Source organism: Rhododendron vialii, chromosome 11a (genome assembly GCF_030253575.1).
Source record: "Rhododendron vialii isolate Sample 1 chromosome 11a, ASM3025357v1".
In the NCBI taxonomy this organism is placed as follows: domain Eukaryota; kingdom Viridiplantae; phylum Streptophyta; class Magnoliopsida; order Ericales; family Ericaceae; genus Rhododendron; species Rhododendron vialii.
In genome coordinates this window covers 28854017-28869449 of record NC_080567.1, presented here as the reverse complement: position 1 = coordinate 28869449, position 15433 = coordinate 28854017, and the positions used below count along the sequence as shown (strand labels likewise).

At 36.9% G+C, this 15433-nt stretch overlaps 1 protein-coding gene across 3 annotated transcripts; it reads right to left on the bottom strand.

Annotated features, from left to right (window-relative positions):
• Nucleotides 1-335: 335 nt before the first annotated feature.
• Nucleotides 336-11194, bottom strand: LOC131306326 (leucine-rich repeat receptor protein kinase HPCA1-like). Of its 3 annotated transcripts, none has more exons than XM_058332493.1 (19): nucleotides 11094-11194; nucleotides 8271-8529; nucleotides 8080-8151; nucleotides 7833-7907; nucleotides 7671-7742; nucleotides 6966-7127; nucleotides 6801-6875; nucleotides 6250-6321; nucleotides 6083-6154; nucleotides 5905-5973; nucleotides 5710-5784; nucleotides 4724-4795; nucleotides 4421-4555; nucleotides 3440-3924; nucleotides 3202-3360; nucleotides 2971-3107; nucleotides 2137-2356; nucleotides 1219-1454; nucleotides 336-1058 (listed from the first exon to the last, which is right to left on the bottom strand). In XM_058332493.1, exons 3-19 carry the CDS (start codon nucleotides 8082-8084, stop codon nucleotides 597-599), a joined length of 2583 nt encoding a protein of 860 aa, XP_058188476.1. In that variant the 5' UTR covers nucleotides 8085-8151; nucleotides 8271-8529; nucleotides 11094-11194; the 3' UTR covers nucleotides 336-596. The 3 variants fall into 3 exon arrangements, with proteins under 3 accessions (XP_058188476.1, XP_058188475.1, XP_058188477.1); XM_058332492.1 differs by lacking the exon at nucleotides 11094-11194 and adding an exon at nucleotides 9279-9675 and having other exon boundaries at nucleotides 8271-8385; XM_058332494.1 differs by lacking the exon at nucleotides 11094-11194 and adding an exon at nucleotides 9279-9675 and having other exon boundaries at nucleotides 3202-3357; nucleotides 8271-8385.
• Between the last annotated feature and the right edge of the window lie 4239 nt (nucleotides 11195-15433).

The following is a 15433-nucleotide window of genomic DNA, read 5'->3' as shown; positions in this document are numbered from 1 at the left end:
CACACATGCAGGCATTGTGATGATGATTGAATAGATAGGAAATATGAATAGAGCAAACTGAGCTGCTTTACCTTGCTTGTTTTTGCTATCCTTTTCCTTTGTCGTACTTAAATGCCAAATAAAAGTACTGAAAAACAAAACCAAAACCGAACACAACGGTATTCAGCGATGTCAGAAACAAAATCCATGAGCGACCGAAAATCAAATTTCATCGTGGTAACTAACAAACATACTAAAGAAACCGGCAACCTTCGAGACGGGAAGACTCTGAGCATCTGTTGAGTCTAGTAGCATAGCATGCATTTCCATCGAAATCAGAAAACCATAATACTGTTATTTACTGCTTAGTCACCAGGAAAATTTCAATATAGCAGATAGCAGTTGCTTATTTTACACAAAATCACAAATAGTCTACAATCTATAATCTGTGTCTCCGTTACAGAAGTTCAAACTCTCAATAAAAGTGAAAAAGAGCCAAGTATTCTCGCCAGTTCACGGTTATGTACTCCACCATAGCGTTAGAAACATCACAAGGTTGAAAGCAGGTCAAATGCTATACACTTAATATTGAATCAGAAACCAAAACCTCACAGGTTCTAATTTGATGCAAGTGGAAAGGCCCCACTATAGACAAAGAGGCTATCATCGGTGTAAGGATGGTTGTAACCCTTACTATCCCCTTCATAAGTTGCAGAAGACGATGCCGAATCAGCATTAGGGTTCAGACCAACAATTTGCATAACGTTTTCAATCTCTTTCACCACCGCACCCATTGCAGGCCTCCGAGCTCCCTCTTCTTCAACACAACTCATTGCAAGATCAACAAACTTCTCTAAGCCCTTTGGCGTGGGGGCCAAAATGACAGGATCAAGAATCTCGTCAAGACTGTATAGGACTTTATCCCTTTCCATTCTCTGCCTCACCTCTCTTACAATATGTTTGCCTTTCTCGATTGGCTGTCTAGCGGTTACAATCTCTAGCAGTACCACTCCAAAGCTATATACGTCGCTCTTCTCAGTCAACTGCTGGGTCATGTAATACTCTGGATCCATGTAGCCCTACCATGGATAAAGGAATACCAGTTTTAGTTTGCAAAACCTAAGCCAAATATCATCTCACACTGTTAGCCTTCATGGCTCTATAAACTGGCTGGTGCACGCTTTTTGCAAACATAAATAATGTGTTTCTTTTTCAACAATGAAGGGAAAATTTACTGACCATTGTCCCCTTGACTTGAGTACTGATATGGGTCTTTTCTGATATGGGTACTGATTTGGAGAGACCAAAATCAGAGACTTTTGCATTCAAGCTTTCATCCAGTAAGATATTGTTTGATTTGATGTCCCTATGTATGATTGGAGGGTTGGCAAGCTCATGGAGATATTGCAAGCCTCTTGCTGCTCCAAGGGCTATTCGAAGCCGCCTCATCCAATCCAACCGAATTCCTGTCTTCCCTGCACAATTAACATGTATTTAGTTGTTGTTTGATTGGATGCACATGTTCTCAAAGGACAGTCTGATAGTGCAGCTTCTGAACTTTAGGAGGTCCCCTTTTCCATTATACTTTCCCTTCTGTTTTTTGAGAAACACAAGTTTGGAGGCTTAAGAAAAGATGAGCCTACAGAAACATATTTTTTCCGGTCTTTCATTTCAAATATTTGTGAACAACACATTCTACTCTCTTTTTCTTATTTAGTATATTACTTCTTCATATTTACAATCAACTCAAGCAAGGTGTTCACTCTTGTAAATAGTGATGGAAAACATGGATACTTGATGATTGATTAATGAAGAATGGAATTATAAGCATCGCTTACAAAGTGCCAACTGAAATGTGACTAGCATCAGTATCCATGCAAAGTGGCAGACCAGGAAGTAAACAAAAAAAGGTCCCCTAAGGTAAAATTATTAGATTTGGCAGGGGCGAAGTTAAAAAGTATTCATATTTTGGAGGGGCTAAAGTGAAATAATCAAGTAGGAGGGGCCAGAAATCTCTGTTTCTTTGTAGATATCAAAAAGTCTAGGGGCAAATGACAAAATTGTAGAAGCCTGGAGGAGCCGTGGCCCCAGGCCACCAACCCTTGTGTCTGTCACTGTCCATGTTGGTGAAGAAGCTTAAGAAAGTGTGATGAGTACCTGAAAGACTCTCATTGAGTGTACCATTTGCAATATACTCGTACACCAACATTTGTTCGGCTTCGTCGAAACAGAAACCCATAAGGCCAACAACGTTCTTATGATGTACCCTGGATAGAAGCTCAATCTCTGTTTTGAATTCCAGACCACCCTGCATAGATCCTTGTTGAGCCCTTTTAATGGCAACATGCTGGCCATCAGGGAGAGTTCCTCTATACACCTATACATAAAATGAAACATTGAGAAAGAGAAAAATATGCAGCACCGAAGAAATACTTATTCAAGTATTTAACACGTGGAGAAATGTGTAAAGGGAAAAACTCATGGAATAAGGAATTTAGACAAAAAATAATGGAACTTATGCAGGAAAAAAAAAAAAAGTTTTTCACATATTCAGAAGAATCAGAACGAATTCGCAAGTAGACGTAACGTTAAGCATTTGTAAGATTTATCAGTGATACACCTGGATAGTTCATAAATAACTCTCCTCTTCATTACATAAAGAAAAAAGGTGCAGATTTTTTTTTTTTTGTAATTTCTAAAAGAAAGTGCATGTGATGATACTCTTACAAGAAGCCAGAGAATTGTCTCAGTCCTATGGGATACAAAGTAGATATGACACCATTGCACTCATGAAAATTTATCTTCCCTGCTTAATTTATAGGGGTGAAGGCAAACTTCCAATGTGAATGGAGGGGGGGTATCGACGTATCGTGAATAGTCAATAGCTTGGTCTGTAATAATGATAACTTGCAAAAGTATCTACGTCCTTACAAAGACAACAAGAGCTTAGTGAATAAAATTTGCTCCAGTAAAAAAAATGTAGAAGTTAACCTTCCCGTATCCGCCGGCTCCAATACAGTTGGCTTCGGCAAAATTGTTTGTGTATCTCTTAAGCTCATCATATGAGAAACACCGTGCTCCTTTTAACATGGGAACACCACCACTGGTTGTATTCGGGTCCCAAGAAGCTGCAATGGGGTGACATTAAAGCAGTAAATTAAACCCAAGAATACCATACGATTGTTGCGTAAATACATGGTTGAGATGAACTCATGATTTTACCAAAAGGATTGTTCACTTTATCAGCCTTTTCAGCTCTTCTCTTTTGATGGAAAGCATAAAATCCTGCAAGTAGAGCCAATAGCAGAAGGACAGAACCACCAACTGCCGCTCCAATAATGATCCCAATATTTAATGACTTTTTAGTTCCAGCAGATCCTTCTGGATAAGAGAGAGATTAAATGAGAAAAAATAGTTCGCATACATTTATTTTGCACTTAGGAAACTAACTACATCATACCTGCAAAATTGCTATAAGGGTTGCCGATGAAATAAAAGGGTCCATAACCATAGCCGCTGGGAGGATCGAAAGTTTGGTTACTGAAGACAGATGCAATTCCAGAAATTCCTGTTCGATTGAAACTATCTTGGCCAGATGGAAAAACTTCTAGGCTTATCACCAAGTACTTGTCTGTATTTGTGGTTGGATTACTCAGAGAAACTGAATCCACAGGAAGTTGATTGGACTGGAAATAACTCATCAGAGAACTTTGAAGAGTTGTATAGATAGTTGAGTTTCCGAGGTCTGAGAAGGAAGGAGCCCTGAAGTATAGGGTGCCTGTGTATGGATATTCACATCTACAGTTGGGGCTAGAAACTTGAGATGAATTGCATGTAGAAGGGATACAGTTGTTAGGTGGGGTGGAATATGAGGAGCTGGGCTGTAGAATGACACAGTATGTGTTTGACCCTCCTGTTCCCGTGCAAACTGGATTGCCTACAAGTCTGCGGGAAAAAATCGAGGTACACTGATGAGGTTGTAAAATGATAATTGATAAAGCAAAGAAAAGTTCATAGATTTCCATCCAGGTGATGTATAACTTCCACGAATCTAAACATGTCCCTGTTTGGTGGTTTTTGTTTCAAACGCAGTTTTTCAGAAAACTTTCTAGAAAGCTGCTTTTGAACAACAAATGCTCATTGTTTTTACGTTGTATAGTTATTTAGCGAAAATGGTTTTCGAGAATTCAGAGGCATCTATTCGGTGTTTCCATGTAAAGGAGTTATTTCTTTCAAAAATATTCCTCAACAAGAAGGTCTCATATCCGTCAACCAAGTGATTTGATTTTGAAACAACAATCAAACAGCTGAAGCAAAGAAAAGCAGATACTAAATGTCCAGCCACTATTATTTCCATTATTCCATATCAATAGATATATCAGATCTTCAAAAAAATATAACAGATAAAATGCCCAAAAAATCAAGTAAGTTTACTGCTTACATGAACTCGATAGTAGAACCGGCTCTCTGTGTAAAACCAGATATCAAATTGTTCTGAAGATCTACAAGTTTCAGTTGGTTACTATAGCTGGAGCCAACATCCAAAGTGCCATTAAGCTTGTTGTTACTCATTGTACTGTCACACATGCCAAAGAAAATTGTTGTTCGTTATAAAATTCACAATAGAAAAGTTATGTAACCAGACCATGTTGGGTTAAAGTCTAAGGATGTCAGATTCTTATAAGTTTGGACTTCAGGCTAGCATAATAATTGCAATATGATATGACATTAAACTGGTACTCACACAGTCTGTAACTGAGGAAGGCTGAAGAGTGCACCCGGAACTGAACCATAAAGTGTAGTGTTCTCCATCACACTGCCAGCAAGACATAAGGGGAAAAACATGTTTAGCGTATAATTTGGAACTTTTTGATCCAAAAAGTTTTTTGTTTTGGGAACTTTCTCCTATTAGTTACGAGCACACAGATGATCCTCACCCTCCACCCCCACCACACATAGACACAGAAATCTGTGCCAGATAGGTTTTTTTTTTTCCCTTGACATGGCTTGCTCTATGCGTGAAGTTGGCAAAGATTAGGGGAAGGTTAGTAGACATAAATTAACATCATCCCTCTTCTGGATGGGAACTAGGTCCTCACAGGATAGTTAGCAACTTAGCATCATCAGAAATCTTACTAAGAGCTCATGAAAGTGATGATGCAAACATCAATTTTGCTTTAAAGTGCTCAGTTAACTGATAGCATCGAAGAAAACAAGTTTGTTTCCTATCTCAATCTCCTCTCACAATATCCTAGAAAATTCATTCATCCGCATTATAGTAACTTAGTAAGACAGAAACGGAAAGGTTCTTTGGGGTCTCTAGTCAGCGCATGTGAAAGATAAGCTATACACAATACTAAGGCTTGTGATGAATTATGCTGCACAGAGTAGGCCAGTTATAAGTAGATTCCTGTGCTTTGATGAGCTCGATGATATAATTCGATTAATGAATGATAGATTTTAAGAGATCCCTATTGAGACAATTCATTTACCCACAGACAATACAGTGATGGCTCAGTTATCCGCAACAAACACCCAAGAAAAACCAGCAAGATAATGTTATGGTTAATAGGCAAAGTCAATCTACACAAGGCCCATGATAAAACCTGATGGGGAAAAAGGACCCTGGTACCATACCTTAAATGACTCATGTAACTTGCGTAGAAATATTTAGTATGTTTGCGTGGAGTGCAGGTGTGTGTATGGAGACAGATCGAGAGAGAAACTTACATTGTTGTCAAAGACTGTAAGTTTGACAACCATGAAGGAATAACTGATGCGTCAAATGTATTATTGCTCAAATCTCTGCAAGTAACATTTCCATCAAAGACCATAAGGAAAAAAATGCAATTGTCTTCATAGGAGAAGCAAATAATTAACAAGACCGATTCATGTCCCTGATTTTGCAAGGTGATAGTTACTTACACGTAGTCGAGATAATTCATAGTTGAAAGATTGGGAAAGGGGCCACTCAGTTGATTGTTTGACAAGTACCTAAAAGGGTAAAATTAGAAGCCTCTCATAGTAAAGTGAAAACCTAATGCAGCAGAAGCTGACTTCCTGGAAACAAGCCTAAATTGGCAAACACTTTTTAGTTGCTTACAGCACATTGACATTTATGAGATTGCTGAACTGTGATGGGACAAATCCAGTTAACAAGTTCCCATCGAGACGCCTGTTGCCAACACAAAATATCAATCCAAACACCAATCGAAATTCATTGCTACAATGTACTTATTGTGATTACATTCATGTGATCCAGATACTCACACCACCTCAAGCGTCTGGACTAGTGCTAGCTGTGATGGGATGCTGCCATTAAGCTGGTTGTTTTCAAAAAGCCTGTTTAATCAAAATCATATCAAGATGCCAAAATTGAATAATGCAGGTTGAGAATTGTAAGATCTAAAAACTAAGCCCAATATTTCTCATTAGAATCAACATCTAGTCTAGTATAGCGGCTGCATATAATGTGTCTTCCTCGAGCGCACTCTTTATATGCCATACTAGGGAGAGAAAAAACCAGAGTTAGACATCAAGCTTGGGATGCTATCAAGGGATGTGCTCCCACAAAACGAGCTCTCAACAGCTCGAAGAAAACTCAATTTTAAATATACACACAACCACGTTCACAATACATTTTCTCCGCTTTAACCTATATTAAACCTCTTTTCCCCTGCGAAAGCTTGCTTCTTAATATTGCTATGCAAATAAGCAAACTGCATACACGCATAACCATGTCATAACATTTAATCTAGTCCTGTCAGTCGAGTATATAATGTGGAACACTAAAAGTGAATAGGGTGTTCGATGGAACTTACACGTGTATTAGCGTCATGTTTGAACTAAAAAGAGCAGATGGGATTGCACCAGAGAGCCGATTGTTTCCAAAATGACTGTAAAAACAGTAACATGTAAACAAATATCAAATATGGGACTACTTAACTTCTGATATAAACACACTCTCACATAGAGTTTAGACCTACAAATGCTTCGTATTAACCAGCATATCCAAACCAGGTGTTGCCCCACTAGAGACGGGAATAGTCCCAGAAAGGCCATTATTTGCCAGATCCAGCCAATAAAGCTTTGATAGGTTGCCAATTGAAGGAGGTATACTCCCGCTGAAGCTGTTGGAATTAAGAACCCTGCAGGGGAGTAAAGAAAATCAAAAGCATTGAGAGACAGCAATACAAGGAACTGGCCATTACGGAATTAATAGTCTGTCAAACATATGGTGCATGCGGTACTCAGCTGAAAATTTCTGGAATACAGACATTCAGTTGTTTAGATGCCATAGATTTATGAAAAGGAGCATCTGGTGCATGAATTAAAGACAAAATCTAGAACCCACATTCAAGTCTCCTATCTTTTTATAGAAGCATATTAAACTTGTTTTTGGAAATAGGTTCACCTGAAGAGGCCACGTGGTGGGGCCTGTGGGCAACCAACTGTACGGAAAACTTGGAAAGTTTAGGATGCGTAGAGAGCCAAAATAATGCACAGGCATACATCATATGATCTAACTTATTGATTTTAAAAACTTCATACTTTGATATTGTCGATGAACTTAAGATGAAACTTTCAAAGGAGTAATCATTTATTATGTCAAAAGTTTGTAGAAGGTTGGAGTCAATGCCCTTTCCATTCTTCTGTCATGTCACCAAAAATACCAAAGTCCAAATCCTTACAAGAAGCGCAGCTGCTGCAGGGATCCTAGTGTGCCAGGAATAGGACCAAAGAAGCCGCAACCTTCCAGGATTCTGAAACGCCAAGTAGAAGCAATTGGTTAGAAAGGGTTATTACAAGTACTTATAAGCCATACCCTTTAACAACAATCAAAACTTTCTCACAGGTTTGTTAACTTCGTCAAACTTCCAATTGATGGAGTAAGAGTTCCTGTCAATCCGTTGTTGTATGAGAGATCCCTATGTGCAGAAGCTGACAGTCAGACCTTACTTTGGACAATTCTTATGAGGAAGTACAAACCAAAAGCCAAGAAAGCACATGTGCCCAGTGTGACTTAGCAATGCTTCACAAATCAGTTGGAAATGATTCTAACTATGGGAGAAGAGAACATGAAAATAGAAGAAGACATACAACATCTGCAATTCCGACAGCTGTGCAATATCTCCGGACAACTGACCAGTCAAACCGATGTTCCCTAATGTTCTGGAAATTGGAAGTGGCAGTTAACTTTTAAACATTTATTGGAAAAGGAATGAGCAACTTATTGAAAAACAAATGAGCAACTTGCCACTAGTAGATGGGAAAATAATACTGGGACTTACATAGATGTGATGCGTGAATTGGTGCACTGAATTCCTTCCCAACTGCTGCCACACGGGTCAGACCCAACCCAATTCGGTGGTGTGTTTGTCCAGTTGAGAGCCTCCAGAGCATCAACTGGTTCATAAGTTCAATAGTCTGATAAGTTTCCCCGCTACGAAAAAGGTTTCCATGTGTTCATATACCACACTCAAATCTCAAATCTCTCCTTTCCATTTCCTTGTAGATGGAAGCATTACAGCCTTAAGGGTGGCGTGGTAACTAGGGATCAGAAATAGCATTACATATGAGAACCCAATGATGGCCAGGAAGATAAGAAGAAAAGTAACATCCTTCCTGGAGGTCGCCCTCTCCTCGGACTTCATTTTACTAACAGGCACCGTATTTTCTAGTAGGTACTGCTTTGGGAATTGTCCTTTCATTTCTGAATAGTCGAGAACATACGTGAATTACCCTCGCTACCAAGTGACACAAACCTGTCTGAAGGCCAAGAACTTGCTGCTAAACCACATAAAATGGTGGCAAATCTAAGACTTCTGGCTTTAGTGAGCAGTTAAAGATAGGTAGGAATGCAAAACTATTATGTATTACATAGGTTTGATCCGCAGCCTTAGAGAAATTATTTCCAGAGAAAATAAGATAACGGCAGACAGAAGTTAACTTCTCCTAACTAAGTAATTCACAAATATCCAACCATTTAATTGGTAAAGTTTAAGGATGTCTACTAATTAAACTTAATCCCGACATGTTCATCATTAACCTTGTTCTCATTGATAAAAAGCAAGAGAAGCAACCAGAAGAGCTCTAGTATATGCTATCTAATTCTCAATTTCAACGAACGAAATTCTGGCTGTTTTCGTGTGATGCATTTTTTTGGGAAACCAAGAACACCTTCTTCTTCTTTTTTCACTAGCATAATCTATTGGTGCTCTCATTTGCAGAAATTATTAAACTCTAAAATAACTTAGTGATGCCAACGAACTGGGACAAAACGAAAGAATTCAACTTACGGTCCTGGGAATTCGTCAACGCTGTTGCAACGAGAAATTGGATGGAAACAACCAGCAGACAAATCTCAATGCTCAAACCCATTGTTCAAGAGAGAAACAAAAATCACTTCAAAAACAGCCAATTGTTTCATTCATTTCCTCTTGTTCAAAATAGAAATGATACCATGTTCTCTCATTGACCATATATTATATGTAGTTAGATACTTGCAATACAATAAGCCCACTAGTCCTACAATTTTCCAACCAAATATATCTAATACCCCCCAAAACCACTACCAATTCTCAAAACCTATTGGTATATGCTTGTTTACTTCAGATTTTGATTAAAGTACAATGAGTACACACTATCACCTAATTCCTGTAATAAACAAAACAAAAGAAAACGGGCAAAAACAAAAACCAAATTGGTTAGCTGGTTATTTGGTGGCACGAAAGTCAACAATGTGTAAATAACCCATGGTTTTTGGACCTCGGGCTAGGCTTTTGGTTTACTGAGTCTTCCTAAAGAAGAAGAAGAATCATTCAAGGGATGATCCTTTGGACACTTTTGATACAAGAAGTAAATTTCTTTGGGACAGTTAATTTTCTATTAGGTAATTCATTAGACCCTTTCTCAGTACCTAAACCATTTATAAATGGTAAAGTTACACCTTAAATACTCCGTTCAAACATCACCATCCCCTAGTTATAAATTATTTACACGTGTTTATCCCGCTCTTCCTATTCCGCTCCCTACACGGCTACATGTAAGGGAGGGTGTTGAAGACATAAATAACAAAATCACCCATCACGAGTCAGTGATTAACAATTGTATTTGGTGATTAACGCTTTCAATACAATGGAGCTGGTCCATAGGGCTATAAATGAACCGAATCGAGCCAAACCCTATTAAGTTCGGCTCGGGTTCATTAAGGTACTATTCTGGCTCGAGTTCGGCTTGAGTTCGATTCGAGCTTGAACAACTTGGCTCGAGTTCGGTTCGTTAAATTTTTTCAAGGCTCGGATTCGGCTCGGTTGGGTTTGTGAAGGTACTTGTCTGGCTTGAGTTCGGCTTGGGTTTTATTCGAATCTGAACATCTTGGCTGGAGTTTAGTTCGTTAAACTCAAATGAATTGAGCCGAAAGGAATCTAAGCTCGAATTGAGCTAGTCAAGACTCGGATTTGGTTCAGCTCGGCTCATTAAACTCAAGCGAACCCAAACTCTCTCATTGATTCGTATAGAATTTGGGAGAAAAATAAGTATTGAATTATATATACAACCTTAATATTTTTTTTATTTACAATAGACCCCTATTGAATTATTAATTAAATTCAAGTATACGTTCGCGAGCCTAACCATGCTGACAGGTTTGGCTCATTTACGGAACGAGTCTAGAATTGAGATTCAGGTTTAGTTTGTTTAGCAGACGAATCGAACTCGAACGAGCTCTTGCCGAACCGAGCCTCGAATAGTTCGCGAATGGCTCAGTTCATTTACAGTCCTACTAGTCCATACAAGGCTTTACCCAACTTCATAATCGAACTACCCCACTAGTGGACGGTGATAATGGATATCCAGAAATTACCCGGCTGTGCGCATAATCTTGTCCGGACAGCTCGAGTTATAAACAAACAATTTTATACGACGGGATTAGTTTCCTCTCTATCCAAGTTGCCAAATCGTACATTACAATAATGAAAACAAGCTTAAAGACCTTGTGGATTAGAGGGTTTTATACTATCTAACATGAGCACTTGGATGGAGGGTCTATGTCAACATATCATTTTTCAATAAAAAATTTGTGTATGTATGCATACATGGATGTAATTCCGTACCTGTACAGACGTTTGAACTACCATTTAGTTCTCTCTCTCTCTCTCTCTCTCTACCCTACACACGCATGCATGAATATGTACACACTTATCTGACTGAGTCTATGTCTTCTCCTCCCCTGGACTGGACAGACGGTTGGAGTGACGGTTGTGTAGTCGATCGGCAATTTCGTAGATAACCTCAATTTGGTCAAACGAGAGAAACTTATGGCGGATTTGGATGAATTTTTGAGAAATTTTTTATGAAAATGATAATTAAAAGTAGCAGTAATAAATGGAAAGAGATTGAGAGAGAAATGATAATAATGATTGGAGATAGGAGTAATGAGTGAAGAGTAATAATTGAAAGCTTGGATAATGAGTATTTTTTGAATAGAATTTTATATTCAAAAAAGATCCAAACATAAATTATTCATGATTTCGCGCAATCTCATACATTCATTCGCGCAATAAATAAGGCTCCCGTTTCAGAACCCATTATAAATACTTATTTTGTAAGAAGACAATTTCAAACTAAAAAAATTATATGTTTACGCAAATAATTTTCTAGCAATATGGATCTGGTTTGATAGATCTCATTGAGATCTTTTGAACATTGAAAAAAAATCAATTTTCATTTACATTATTTTTGAGTTTGAAAATGTGAAATAAGTACTTATTTTTTAAGAAGGTGTTCTGAAATGAGGCTTGAGATGTGTTTTCAATTTTGACAGGTAAAAATTAATTGTTACCAGTCAAAATTGATTTTCAATCAATTTTTGAACGGGCACGATTGAGCGCCTTAAATACCACTTATGATAACAACTGTAAAGAAATTTTTCTCTGGCACACAAATATTATTGAATTTTGATATTCGCGCACTATTTTTTATTGATGGAAGTGTTATCAGTAAAAAGTAGAACGTGAAAATCAGTTTCCATATTGAATTACAATATAGATTAGATTTATGTGTTCGGTTTTTCTAGGTGATTAAAAAAAAAAAAACCTTCTTTTTCTAGTACTCTCTCCTTCCTATTTTCTTTGTCCATTATTCATTTTGTCACTTTTGTGTTTATTAAGTATATTTTTTAATTTATAATATTTTTCATGATTTTGACAACTTTGTACTCCCTCTATTCCAAATTTTTTGTCCGATCAGTAAAACAGAGTGTTAAAAATAATACAATTTTTACAAGAAAAAATCAAAAAAATTTCAACAACTTACTAGATATCAATGAGTGTTTTTAATTTGTGAAAAAAGTTTGAATTTTTTCTTGAAAAAATAGCATTATTTTTAACACTTCGTTTTGCGGACCGGACAAAGAATTTGGGATAGAGAGAGTATTATAGAGAAAATAGAAATATATGAAATAAGATCCATATTACATATTTTTGGAGATTCATATTGAAAGATATAAGCAATTGAAAACTGGACATGAATATCAAAAAAGTACAATGAAAATGAGACGGATGGAGTATTAAAATGTTCTCAAGGTACCTAATACTTATGATGACGAATATAATAGCTAAAAAATACTATATTCAGTCCCATCTTTTTAGTTCTTTTTGAGAGTTCGTGTCACATTTTTAATTGGTGATTTTGAATTTTTTTTAATAGAACTAATTGAAATCTATCAAATAAGATCTATATTACATATAAAAAGTATTACCAATTGAAGAATATAATTAAATAATTGTTCATCCGATTAAAATATAACAAGAGACAAAAAGAATAGGGATGGAAGAATAAGTGATTCGAAGGGACCACATTTACCTCAACAGAATAGTATGTTCGTGCCTTAGAGGGTGGCATAATTATGTTCGAGTAGGACCAAGGAGGAACATCCAATTACGCTGTCGATTTTTGTTCTACGTTTCCACTCTCAATGTTTGTTCTTAGCAATTCTAGTAGTTTGAGATGCTTTTGTTATGCCCTTCCGCACGCCTATTATGTAATAAGCTAGTGTCGAAATTTATACATGGAGTCCCCTTAATTTATGTTTGTTAAGTTCTTAATACAGGCTACTTTACTTTGGGCTATTTTGTGATTATATGTAAGGGTGTTATCGGTTCGGTGTCGGTCGGTTCGGTCCAAAAATGTTGGAGACCGACTCGGTTTGGGGATTAAAATGGCAGCACTGATCCCGACCGTAATTAAATTTGATCCAATTCGGTTCGGGGTGAATTTGATCCGGTCAAGGAATTTGGTCTAACTGAATTGGACCTAATTGGGTCAAACATAAAAATTGAAAGTGGGCCAATTAAAAGAAACTTGATACACCTGTTCTTTTTTGAAAGTAGGCAAATTGAAAAACGTGAAACACCTGTAATTTTTTTAAATTGGGCCAATTAAAATTTTGAAAGTGGGTCAATTAAAAAACTTGATACACCTGTTCTTTTTTTAAAGTGGGCCAATTAAAACAGGAGGATAATACATATGTACAACTGGGTTATTTATTTATTTATTTATTATCAAACACCAATTCAAAAACTTGATAATGGGCCACCTTTTTTTTTTAATTTTTTATCAAACACCTTTTGAGGAACACAAATAACATAGATCAATTAAAAAAAAAACATATACAGAGAACCACACTAAGGATTTGAAAACTTGTAGTTTTCCACTACCTATATAGAGAACTATTTTTCTAACATGTACAAAGAGCATTCTAGTTCCCTAAATTAACTTAACAAACTGAATCAAAACAACAGTTCTAGTTCCCAGATAGTTCAAAACAATAGCAAAACAGTAGCAGTTCAAGGAAGACCATCCCGAGATGGTTTAAAACAGCATTCTAGTTCCCTACTAAATCAAAACAACATTAAAAACTGAATGTCCAATCTAGAGCATGCATCAAAGTGATTCACCATCAGTTATCACATTTTAGTTCTACTACCCAGCCTTACAAAAAAAAACATAAAAAAAACAGTAAACAAACATGCAAGAAACACTCTGTTCAAACATCCCCGTCTCCCTAATTATAAATTATTTACATGTGTTTATTCCGCTCTCCCTTTTTGGCTTCCTGCATGGCTAGATGTGAGGGAGGGTGTTGAAGACATAAATAACAAAAATCACCCCATCATGAGTCGGGTGATTAACAATTGTATTTGGTTATTAACACTTCAATACAATGGAGCCGGTCCATACAATGCTTTACCCCGCTTTAATTGAACTCCCCCGCTAGTGGACGGTGAAAATTGATACCCAGAAATTATCGGGCGTGCACATAATCTGGCCCGGATAGCTCAAGTTATAAACAAATAATTTTACATAACGGGATTAGTATCCTCTCTATTCAAGTTGCCAAATGGTAGATTACAATAATGAAAACAAGCTTAAAGACTTTATGGATTAGAGGGTTTTATATGTAACATGAGCACTTGGGTGGAGGGTTTATGTCAACATGACATTTTCCAATAAACAATTTGTGTATCTATGATTCTATATGCGTACATGTATGTAATTCCGTACCTGTACAGACGTTTGAACTACCATTTAGTTCTCTCTCTCTCTCTCTCTCTCTCTCTCTCTCTCTCTCTCTCTCTCTCTCTCTCTCTCTCTCTCTCTCTACCCTACACAAGAATATTGCATGCATATGTACACACATCTGACTGAGTCAAGATCTTCTCCTCTCCGGGACCGGATAGACGGTTGGAGTGACGGTTATGTTGTCGATCGGCAAATTTCGTAGACCGTTTTTAACCTCGACTGTACTTTTTTCGTTTCATAGATAACCTCAATTTGGTAAAAAATATAACAATGATGTCACATTGATTGATAAATGTATGACCAAAACACAAAATTATATTGGATTACAATATAAATTAGACTTATGTGTCCAACTTAGTTTTTCAAGGTGAGATAAAAATGAAAAAAAAACTTCTTTTACTATTAAAATGTTCTCAAGGTACCTAATACTCACGATGACGAACAGCTTAGAAATACTCCTTCCAACCCAATTTTTTAGCCTTTTTTTGGAGTTCGTGTAACCTTTTCAATTGGTAATAGTATATCGTAATGTATAATGTTTTAGGTGATTTTAATTTTTTTTAATAAAATGAATTGAAATCTATCAAATAAGATTTATATTGTATATAAAAAGTGTTATCAATTAATTCTCTATTCGGTTAAAATCGAACGATGGACAAAAAAAAATAGAGACGGGAGAGCAAGTGATTCAGAGGGGCCACATTTACCTCAATATACTAGTATGTCTGTGCCTTAGCGGGTGGCATACTTATGTTTGAGTAGGACCAAGGAGGAACATTCAATTCCGCGTTCAATTTTTGTTCTAGTTCCCGCTCTCAATGTTTGTTTTTAGCAATTCTAGTAGTTTGAGAGGCTTTTGATATGCCCTTCC

Excerpts from the sequence above, each read along its gene's own strand:
- LOC131306326 (XM_058332492.1), bottom strand. The coding sequence starts at position 9,360 with ATGGGTTTGAGCATTGAGATTTGTCTGCTGGTTGTTTCCATCCAATTT. Across the intron at positions 8,386-9,278 it reads GTTGACGAATTCCCAGGACC|TTGATGCTCTGGAGGCTCTC; the intron begins GTAAGTTGAATT and ends CTTATGAACCAG. Across the intron at positions 3,925-4,420 it reads GGTTCTACTATCGAGTTCAT|ACTTGTAGGCAATCCAGTTT; the intron begins GTAAGCAGTAAA and ends TTTTTCCCGCAG.